The sequence below is a fragment of the Coregonus lavaretus genome (genome assembly GCF_964263955.1).
Source record: "Coregonus lavaretus genome assembly, contig: HAP1_SCAFFOLD_1206, whole genome shotgun sequence".
NCBI classification, from domain to species: Eukaryota; Metazoa; Chordata; class Actinopteri; order Salmoniformes; family Salmonidae; genus Coregonus; species Coregonus lavaretus.
In genome coordinates, this window is record NW_028162821.1 from 52,550 (window position 1) to 63,903 (window position 11,354).

The 11,354-nt window shown below is 45.8% G+C and overlaps 1 protein-coding gene across 1 annotated transcript; it reads left to right on the forward strand.

The window, feature by feature from the left end:
• Positions 1-141: 141 nt before the first annotated feature.
• LOC311118800 (protein C3orf33-like) lies at positions 142-11,069 on the forward strand. The gene is made up of 5 exons (XM_084193581.1): positions 142-269; positions 433-492; positions 2,457-2,610; positions 6,155-6,318; positions 10,138-11,069. Exons 1-5 carry the CDS (start codon positions 159-161, stop codon positions 10,390-10,392), a joined length of 744 nt encoding a protein of 247 aa, XP_084049707.1. The 5' UTR covers positions 142-158; the 3' UTR covers positions 10,393-11,069.
• The last annotated feature ends 285 nt before the right edge of the window (positions 11,070-11,354 follow it).

The following is an 11,354-nucleotide window of genomic DNA, read 5'->3' on the forward strand; positions in this document are numbered from 1 at the left end:
ATATACACGATACATAACGTTCAATTTAGCTCTAGGACCAGATAATAAAACATTTACGAAAACGCCACACCAGACGGTGCTGGAGGTTTTGGGTCCACGCCACCTTCACTACCTAGTGGGCGGAGCGACTTTTGTAGTCTTTTAGACATGTCAACAACATGCCGGAGTCCAGGAGTGAGGCAGAGACAGACGAGAAAGGAGAAAAGCCTTCTAAAAACATAATTTCTGTAATTTCTCAGTTCGCTGACGATCATTTAACCTTTGTCCGGGTAAGAACCGACTGGGATACAAATTGCACATTCAAACATTGATGGGGAGGAAGTAGACGCTTCGTTCAAATGAGACAGCAGATTAGCTGTTGTTAAAATGTACTAAAGGTCCAGCTAACACATTCCAACATCTTTAGCTAACATATCTTGTTTTCTCCTCTAGAACATCAGTACTGGACTAGCAATTGCCGGGGTAATAGTAATATCAAGGAGTATTAAATTGGTAAGTAATTTAGCCTATGCATAAAAAGCCAAATGTGATGCAGGCATGTTCCTCCAGGAGGCGGTAGCGAGTCGGGTTTCACACGAACCCTGGTTAAAGGAAGACTTGGGCGAAATTCTCTCTCTGGCCAATGTCAAGGGAATTCTCTTAACGATATCGACATATTGTGGCGTTTTAACCAGACGAGATGAGCCCTTCCCCCTTATTCAATGAAATGCCAGATGGCTGTTCTGCGTAGGTTATAAGGTCAGGATCAATTTAGGATGGCAGTTGATGAGCTGTTTGCCTAATGTGTTGTTTATCCTAGTTGATGTTGTTTAGATAGTCAGCCTAACAGCCTTTTCTTCTTAACCAGATCATCAACTTCCATCCCTTGGCTTTAGAAAGGTCGTTTTGTTTAGCTAATAGAATTATCTGTCGTTTTGTTTAGCTAGTAGAATGATCTGTCGTTTTGTTTAGCAGTAACCAAAAGGTCGCTGGTTCTAATCTCCGAGCCGACTAGGTGAAACATCTGTCGATGTGCCCTTGAGCAAGGCACTTAACCCTAATTGCTCATGTAAGTCGCTCTGGATAAGAGCGTCTGCTAAATGACTAAAAAATAAATAAAACATTTATTTAAAAAAATACTAATAGAATGATCTGTCGTTTTGTTTAGCTAATAGAATGATCTGTCGTTTTGTTGAGCTAATAGAATGATCTGTTTTGTTTAGGTAATAGAATGATCTGTTGTTTTGTTTAGCTAATATACTGAACAAAAAATATAAACACATGTAAAGTGATGGCCCCATGTTTCATGAGCTGAAATAAAAGATCCCAGAAATGTTCTATATACACAAAAAGCTTATTTCTCTAATTTTGTGCACAAATTTGTTTACATCCCTGTTAGTGAACATTTCTCCTTTGCCAAGATAACCCATCCACCTGACAGGTGTAGCATATCAAGAAGCTGATTAAACAGTGTGATCATTACACAGGGTGCACCTTGTGCTGGGGACAATAAAAGGCCACTCTAAAATGTGCAGTTTTGTCACACAACACAATGCAATAGATGTGTCAAGTTTTGAGGGAGTGTGCAATTGGCATGCTGACTGCAGGAATGTCCACCGGAGCTGTTGCCAGATAATTTAATGTTCATGTCTCTACCGTAAGCCGACTCCAATGTTGTTTTAGAGAATTTGGCAGTACGTCCAACCGGCCTCACAACAGCAGACATTTACATTTACGTCATTTAGCAGACGCTCTTATCCAGAGCGACTTACAAATTGGTGCATTCAATTTATGAGCGGGAACTGTGCTTCCGTAGAGATAGGGGGGCTAGCAGGCCAGAGGTGGATGAACATTGTGCCCTCGTTTGGGTGTAGGGTCTGATCAGAGCCTGAAGGTAAGGAGGTGCCGTTCCCCTCACAGCTCCGTAGGCAAACACCATGGTTTTGTAGTAGATGCGAGCCTCAATTGGAAGCCATTGGAGTGTGCAGAGGAGCGGGGTGACATGAGAGAACTTGGGAAGGTTGAACACCAGACCATGTGTAACCACGCCAGCCCAGGACCTCCAAATCCGTCTTAGTCACCAGCCACCCGGACAGCTGATGAAACAGGAGTATTTCTGTCTGTAATAAAGCCCTTTTGTGGGGAAAAACGGATTCTGATTGGCTGGACCAGCTGTCCCTGTCCAGTCATGTGAAATCCATAGTTTAATTGACTAATTTCCTTATATGAACTGTAACTCAGTAAAATCGTTGAAATTGTTGCATATTGCGTTTTATATTTTTTTTCAGAATGATCTGTGGTTTTGTTTACCCAATAGAATGCTAGTAGCAGTTCCAATTCTGTGTTGCCAAAACAATATTTCATGGTGACTTAGGAAGGTTCAGTGTAACTGATTACAACACATTGTACTTACAACAGTTATTCCCATTATGAATGCTTTTCTAACAAGGTCTTTCATGTCTCACCACCCTCGTCAGATGACTAGGTTCGGCGTAGCCTCTGAGATCCCAGCACGGTTCATAGAGAACAATGTGAGCCTCAGAGGGAGGGTCCAGACCATCACAGAGAGAGCCCTGGAAGTGGAGCACGTCCCCATCTACATCCCTCTGCTCTCCCCCCTGCTGGCTAAAGGTACCTCCATCTACATCCCTCTCCTCTCCCCCCTCTCCTCTCCCCCCTGCTGACTAAAGGTACCTCCATCTACATCTCTCTCCTTTCCCCCCTGCTGGCTAAATGTACCCCCATCTCTCTCCTCCCCCCCTGCTGGCTAAACATACCTCCATCTACATCTCTCTCCTCTCCCCCCTGCTGGCTAAAGGTACCTCCATCTACATCCCTCTCCTCTCCCCCTGCTGGCTAAATGTACCTCCATCTACATCTCTCTCCTCTCCCCCCTGCTGGCTAAACATACCCCCATTTACATCTCTCTCCTCTCCTCCCTGCTGACTAAAGGTACCCCCATCTACATCCCTCTCCTCTCCCCCTGCTGACTAAAGGTACCCCCACCTACATCCCTCTCCTCTGCCCCTGCTGGCTAAATGTACCTCCATCTACATCCCTCTCCTCTCCCCCTGCTGGCTAAATGTACCTCCATCTACATCTCTCTCCTCTCCCCCCTGCTGGCTAAATGTACCTCCATCTACATCCCTCTCCTCTCCCCCTGCTGGCTAAATGTACCTCCATCTACATCTCTCTCCTCTCCCCCCTGCTGGCTAAACATACCCCCATTTACATCTCTCTCCTCTCCCCCCTGCTGGCTAAAGGTACCCCCATCTACATCCCTCTCCTCCCCCCCTGCTAGCTAAACATACCCCCATTTACATCCCTCTCCTCTCCCCCTGCTGACTAAAGGTACCCCCACCTACATCCCTCTCCTCTCCCCCTGCTGACTAAAGGTACCCCCACCTACACCCCTCTCCTCTGCCCCTGCTGGCTAAATGTACCTCCATCTACATCCCTCTCCTCTCCCCCTGCTGGCTAAATGTACCTCCATCTACATCCCTCTCCTCTCCCCCTGCTGGCTAAACATACCCCCATTTACATCCCTCTCCTCTCCTCCCTGCTGACTAAATGTACCCCCATCTCTCTCCTCCCCCCCTGCTGGCTAAACATACCTCCATCTACATCCCTCTCCTCTCCCCCCTGCTGGCTAAACGTACCCCCATCTACACCCCACTCCTCTGCCCCCTGCTGGCTAAACGTACCCCCATCTACACCCCTCTCCTCTGCCCCTGCTGGCTAAACGTATGGAAGAATGAATGGGTTCACATCCCCTTCAACTTTCCCAACACACACAGACACACAAAGCCCACAGGGTAACGGTCAATCACACTGTAGTAACAAGGATTAAGATTCAACTCCCAGCTGTTGGAAAGCCTGATCATTCACACAGCTGTCCCCAATGAGTCATTTGTGTGTTTACTAATCCCAAGCCGTTGGACACATCCAAACAGATCAATTACTTAGTGGCTATTAGAGCGTCATAACTGTGTCAGCCGTAGACCATCTGCTGCGCTCTTTAACATAACTGTGTCAGCCATATACCATCTGCTGCGCTCTTTAACATAACTGTGTCAGCCATAGACCGCCTGCTGCACTCTTTAACATATCTGAGTCAGCCATAGACCATCTGCTGCTCTCTTTAACATAACTGAGTCAGCCATAGACCATCTGCTGCTCTCTTTAACATATCTGAGTCAGCCATAAACCATCTGCTGCTCTCTTTAACATAACTGAGTCAGCCATAGACCATCTGCTGCTCTATTTAACATAACTGTGTCAGCCATAGACCATCTGCTGCTCTCTTTAACATAACTATGTCAGCCAAATACCATCTGCTGCTCTCTTTAACATAACTATGTCAGCCATAGACCATTTGCTGCTCTCTTTAACATAACTGTGTCAGCCATATACCGCCTGCTCTCTTTAACATAACTGAGTCAGCCATAGACCATCTGCTGCTCTCTTTAACATAACTGTGTCAGCCATATACCGCCTGCTCTCTTTAACATAACTGAGTCAGCCATAGACCATCTGCTGCTCTCTTTAACATAACCGAGTCAGCCATAGACCATCTTCTGCTCTCTTTAACATAACTTTGTCAGCCATAGACCATCTGCTGCTCTCTTTAACATAACTGAGTCAGCCATAGACCATCTACTGCTCTCTTTAACATAACTGAGTCAGCCATAAACCATCTGCTGCTCTCTTTAACATAACCGAGTCAGCCATAGACCATCTTCTGCTCTCTTTAACATAACTTTGTCAGCCATAGACCATCTGCTGCTCTCTTTAACATAACTGAGTCAGCCATAGACCATCTGCTGCTCTATTTAACATAACTGTGTCAGCCATAGACCATCTGCTGCTCTCTTTAACATAACTGTGTCAGCCATAGACCATCTGCTGCTCTCTTTAACATAACTGTGTCAGCCATAGACCATCTGCTTCTCTCTTTAACATAACTGAGTCAGCCATAGACCATCTGCTGCTCTCTTTAACATAACTGTGTCAGCCATAGACCATCTGCTCTCTTTAACATAACTGTGTCAACCATACACCATCTGCTCTCTTTAACATATCTGTGTCAGCCATAGACCATCTGCTGCTCTCTTTAATATATCTGAGTCAACCATAGACCATCTGCTGCTCTCTTTAACATATCTGTGTCAGCCATAGACCATCTGCTGCTCTCTTTAACATATCTGTGTCAGCCATAGACCATCTGCTGCTGTCTTTAACATATCTGTGTCAGCCATAGACCATCTGCTGCTGTCTTTAACATATCTGTGTCAACCATAGACCGTCTGCTCTCTTTAACTATGCTGTTGGATTTAGTGGAAGGGAAGGTTGGCTTTGATATTTGCTGAAGTATTGTAGTCAACCTAATGGTTAGCCTCTCCTGTAGAGACAGTTTTCTATATTTTCCTAAAACCAAAGTAAATGCTACTTTAATCCAATTCATTTGATTTGATAGGTATTGGATCATGGCTTGATGTCTGATGAAGGTCATTGTGACTGAAACACGACATCTTTTTCACCTTTATCTAATTAAGACCAACATTTTTTTGTAAAAATTGAGTGAGTTTCATGCCTTCTGCCCGCATTCAGAGGCACCGGACCGTACACATTTACAAGATGTAGTTTAGCTCCCTACATCGGACTGAGTTAGCATAGTAAAGCCTGTTAGAGAAGAGGCTAGCTGCAGTATTAAGTTATGGTTCTTCCCTGCAGTCAAACTGAGGGTATTAGATTCTCTTTCAGCTCCATCCGTGGCCAGGGAGATTCTCTTACTAAGCTCTTCTCTAGTTACAGAGATTAGAAGTGTCTCTCTCTATAGCTCTGTCTCTTTGAGTTCCTGTTGTTTTACGACACAGGCTTGACCTCTGGCCACAGTTTTTTTGTTGTTGCGTGTATTCGCTTGCCTGTGCCTTTAGTAATACAGTATATCTACTGCTGTAGTTGGACAGCTTTCCATAGTGCATGTCTGCTGCTATATCTTCCAACAGTCTGTCTTTCTGTTTGTTCTTTCAGTTGGTCAGGATCTTCACTGTGCCACCTTCAGGTTTATGCAGTGGACCACAGCCATAGTTCAACATCCAGGTCCACTCTACAGGGGTCAAGAGGTCAGGTGGACTGTATGTGTGTCTCACCTGGGCAGGTCTTCTCTCCTCAGGTGGTGGTGGTGTGTTTCCCCTGGCTGTGCGCCTGGCGGGGGTGGAGCTGACCCCAGAGGGGAGGGCGTGGCTTGAGCAGCACCTGAGCCCGGCCCAGACGGTGTGGCTCAAACTGGTCAGCAGAGAGGAGGAGACACTGCACTGTCTGGTGTCTGTTAGAAGGGTCAGTTACTGTCTGTCTGTTAGAAGGGTCAGTTACTGTCTGTCTGTTAGCAGGGTCAGTTACTGTCTGTCTGTTAGCAGGGTCAGTTACTGTCTGTCTGTTAGCAGGGTCAGTTACTGTCTGTCTGTTAGCAGGGTCAGTTACTGTCTGTCTGTTAGCAGGGTCAGTTACTGTCTGTCTGTTAGAAGGGTCAGTTACTGTCTGTCTGTTAGCAGGGTCAGTTACTGTCTGTTAGCAAGGTCAGTTACTGTCTGTTTGTTAGAAGGGTCAGTTACTGTCTGTCTGTTAGCAGGGTCAGTTACTGTCTGTTAGAAGGGTCAGTTACTGTCTGTCTGTTAGCAGGGTCAGTTACTGTCTGTCTGTTAGCAGGGTCAGTTACTGTCTGTCTGTTAGCAGGGTCAGTTACTGTCTGTCTGTTAGCAGGGTCAGTTACTGTCTGTCTGTTAGCAGGGTCAGTTACTGTCTGTTAGAAGGGTCAGTTACTGTCTGTCTGTTAGCAGGGTCAGTTACTGTCTGTCTGTTAGAAGGGTCAGTTACTGTCTGTTAGAAGGGTCAGTTACTGTCTGTCTGTTAGCAGGGTCAGTTACTGTCTGTCTGTTAGCAGGGTCAGTTACTGTCTGTCTGTTAGCAGGGTCAGTTACTGTCTGTCTGTTAGCAGGGTCAGTTACTGTCTGTTTGTTAGCAGGGTCAGTTACTGTCTGTCTGTTAGCAGGGTCAGTTACTGTCTTTCTGTTAGCAGGGTCAGTTACTGTCTGTCTGTTAGCAGGGTCAGTTACTGTCTGTCTGTTAGCAGGGTCAGGTACTGTCTGTCTGTTAGCAGGGTCAGTTACTGTCTGTCTGTTAGCAGGGTCAGTTACTGTCTGTCTGTTAGCAGGGTCAGTTACTGTCTGTCTGTTAGCAGGGTCAGTTACTGTCTGTCTGTTAGAAGGGTCAGTTACTGTCTGTCTGTTAGCAGGGTCAGTTACTGTCTGTTAGCAGGGTCAGTTACTGTCTGTTTGTTAGAAGGGTCAGTTACTGTCTGTCTGTTAGCAGGGTCAGTTACTGTCTGTCTGTTAGAAGGGTCAGTTACTGTCTGTTAGAAGGGTCAGTTACTGTCTGTCTGTTAGCAGGGTCAGTTACTGTCTGTCTGTTAGCAGGGTCAGTTACTGTCTGTCTGTTAGCAGGGTCAGTTACTGTCTGTCTGTTAGCAGGGTCAGTTACTGTCTGTCTGTTAGAAGGGTCAGTTACTGTCTGTTAGAAGGGTCCGTTACTGTCTGTCTGTTAGAAGGGTCAGTTACTGTCTGTTAGAAGGGTCAGTTACTGTCTGTCTGTTAGAAGGGTCAGGTACTGTCTGTCTGTTAGCAGGGTCAGTTACTGTCTGTCTGTTAGCAGGGTCAGTTACTGTCTGTCTGTTAGCAGGGTCAGTTACTGTCTGTCTGTTAGCAGGGTCAGTTACTGTCTGTCTGTTAGAAGGGTCAGTTACTGTCTGTCTGTTAGAAGGGTCAGTTACTGTCTGTCTGTTAGCAGGGTCAGTTACTGTCTGTCTGTTAGCAGGGTCAGTTACTGTCTGTCTGTTAGCAGGGTCAGTTACTGTCTGTCTGTTAGAAGGGTCAGTTACTGTCTGTCTGTTAGAAGGGTCAGTTACTGTCTGTCTGTTAGCAGGGTCAGTTACTGTCTGTCTGTTAGCAGGGTCAGTTACTGTCTGTCTGTTAGAAGGGTCAGTTACTGTCTGTCTGTTAGCAGGGTCAGTTACTGTCTGTCTGTTAGCAGGGTCAGTTACTGTCTGTCTGTTAGCAGGGTCAGTTACTGTCTGTCTGTTAGCAGGGTCAGTTACTGTCTGTCTGTTAGCAGGGTCAGTTACTGTCTGTCTGTTAGAAGGGTCAGTTACTGTCTGTCTGTTAGCAGGGTCAGTTACTGTCTGTCTGTTAGCAGGGTCAGTTACTGTCTGTCTGTTAGAAGGGTCAGTTACTGTCTGTCTGTTAGCAGGGTCAGTTACTGTCTGTCTGTTAGCAGGGTCAGTTACTGTCTGTCTGTTAGCAGGGTCAGTTACTGTCTGTTAGAAGGGTCAGTTACTGTCTGTCTGTTAGCAGGGTCAGTTACTGTCTGTCTGTTAGAAGGGTCAGTTACTGTCTGTTAGAAGGGTCAGTTACTGTCTGTCTGTTAGCAGGGTCAGTTACTGTCTGTCTGTTAGAAGGGTCAGTTACTGTCTGTCTGTTAGCAGGGTCAGTTACTGTCTGTCTGTTAGCAGGGTCAGTTACTGTCTGTCTGTTAGAAGGGTCAGTTACTGTCTGTCTGTTAGCAGGGTCAGTTACTGTCTGTCTATTAGCAGGGTCAGTTACTGTCTGTCTGTTAGCAGGGTCAGTCACTGTCTGTCTGTTAGAAGGGTCAGTTACTGTCTGTCTGTTAGCAGGGTCAGTTACTGTCTGTCTGTTAGCAGGGTCAGTTACTGTCTGTCTGTTAGCAGGGTCAGTTACTGTCTGTCTGTTAGAAGGGTCAGTTACTGTCTGTCTGTTAGCAGGGTCAGTTACTGTCTGTCTGTTAGCAGGGTCAGTTACTGTCTGTCTGTTAGCAGGGTCAGTTACTGTCTGTCTGTTAGCAGGGTCAGTTACTGTCTGTCTGTTAGAAGGGTCAGTTACTGTCTGTCTGTTAGCAGGGTCAGTTACTGTCTGTCTGTTAGCAGGGTCAGTTACTGTCTGTCTGTTAGCAGGGTCAGTTACTGTCTGTCTGTTAGCAGGGTCAGTTACTGTCTGTCTGTTAGCAGGGTCAGTTACTGTCTGTCTGTTAGCAGGGTCAGTTACTGTCTGTCTGTTAGCAGGGTCAGTTACTATCTGTCTGTTAGCAGGGTCAGTTACTGTCTGTCTGTTAGCAGGGTCAGTTACTGTCAGTCTGTTAGCGGGGTCAGTTACTGTCTGTCTGTTAGCAGGGTCAGTTACTGTCTGTCTGTTAGAAGGGTCAGTTACTGTCTGTCTGTTAGCAGGGTCAGTTACTGTATGTCTGTTAGCAGGGTCAGTTACTGTCTGTCTGTTAGCAGGGTCAGTTACTCTCTGTCTGTTAGCAGGGTTAGTTACTGTCTGTCTGTTAGCAGGGTCAGTTACTGTCTGTTAGAAGGGTCCGTTACTGTCTGTCTGTTAGCAGGGTCAGTTACTGTCTGTCTGTTAGCAGGGTCAGTTGCTTTCTGTTAGAAGGGTCCGTTACTGTCTGTCTGTTATCAGGGTCAGTTACTGTCTGTTATCAGGGTCAGTTACTGTCTGTCTGTTAGCAGGGTCAGTTACTGTCTGTCTGTTAGCAGGGTCAGTTACTGTCTGTCTGTTAGCAGGGTCAGTTACTGTCTGTCTGTTAGCAGGGTCAGTTGCTTTCTGTTAGAAGGGTCCGTTACTGTCTGTCTGTTATCAGGGTCAGTTACTGTCTGTTATCAGGGTCAGTTACTGTCTGTCTGTTAGCAGGGTCAGTTACTGTCTGTCTGTTAGCAGGGTCAGTTACTGTCTGTTAGAAGGGTCTGTTACTGTCTGTCTGTTAGCAGGGTCAGTTACTGTCTGTGTATGTTAACAGGTACAGTTACTGTCTATGTCTGTTAACAGGGTCAGTTACTGTCTTTGTCTGTTAGCAGGTCAGTAAGGCTGCAAATGAGCAATTAGTGTAAAAAAGATCAGAATTGGACTGCCTGTGTAAATGCAGCCTTACTGTCTGTGTCTGTGATTGGAGGAACATTAGTTAGTTACTGACTCTCTGGTATCTTCAGGACACTGTTACTCTTTATGACTGTATTAATTAACTGAATGTTGGAAGACAATGAAACCTACAGATAAGTGTTATTAACCTCCCTCTGTCTCTCTCCCCCAGGGGTCACTGAGGAGTCTGTGTCTGAATGACGAGGTGTTGAGGTTGGGTCTGGCACGCACCGTCCCAGTCTCTGGACTCCACCCCCAGTCCCGTCTCTACCTGCGGCTCCACCAACGGCTGCTCAGGGCAGAGGTCAAGGCCGAGCGGAAGGGGCGGGGCATGTGGAAAGAGGACAGCCTATGGGAAAGGACCTCACAGGCTGTCAGGGAGAACTCACTGGTCAGACTGATCAGGAGGATCTTCAAGTGGACATGATTGGTTGATTGACTGACTGACTGATTGGTTGACTGACTGACTGATTGATTGGTTGATTGACTGACTGACTGACTGAATGATTGGTTGATTGACTGACTGACTGGTTGATTGACTGACTGACTGATTTGGTTGATTCAAGTGGGCTTGAAAGGAAGTTTATGAATGTAGCAAGGTTCAAGCCACGTCCACCTGGGAAAACAGCTCTGCCATCATTTGTCTGTTTTTGAGAAGTGGGCCATCTATTTGTCAACTAATTGCCACTTCACCGATTGCTGTCAAAATAGAAACTGATAATATTCATACGATTACCCGTGCAAACCATCTTTTCTCCTGTACTTTAATGTCGGGTAAAAATGTGAAACGATGTCTCAAAAAGATGGGGGTTACATGGGGTTGACCCACGTGTCTATCAAAGTTGATATGTCGATGGGGATTAAACGCACTGACACGGCAACTACATGACCAGAGAGCATAGAAAATGGTCTAATTACAGGAAGTGTTCTTTGTGGGATAGAAATGTGTGGATGTTTGATTAGATAATGTAAACAAACTCGTTAGTCAAAAGAAAGGCGACACGAAAAATCCACATATCTAGGTCAATCGCGCAATTTTTTATCTTTCCCCTATTGTGAAATAAATATGCATATACAGTATATTGACATTCACAACAGGTGGGTGCTATTTTGGTACAAAACATTTTCGTCTTGTGTTTAGTATTCTACAAGACATCAATCATGAACTGTGGGTTTTCTAGCATGAACTGCACGTTTCAAGCCTTGCCACAACATCTCAATTGGGATTAGGTCTGGACTTTGACTAGGCCATTCCAAAACTAGAAATGTGTTGCTTTTTAGCCATTTTCATGTAGACTTGATTGCGTGTTTTGGGTCATTGTCTTGCTGCATGACCCAGCTGTGCTTCATCTTCAGCTCACAGACGGATGGCCTGACATTCTCCTGTAG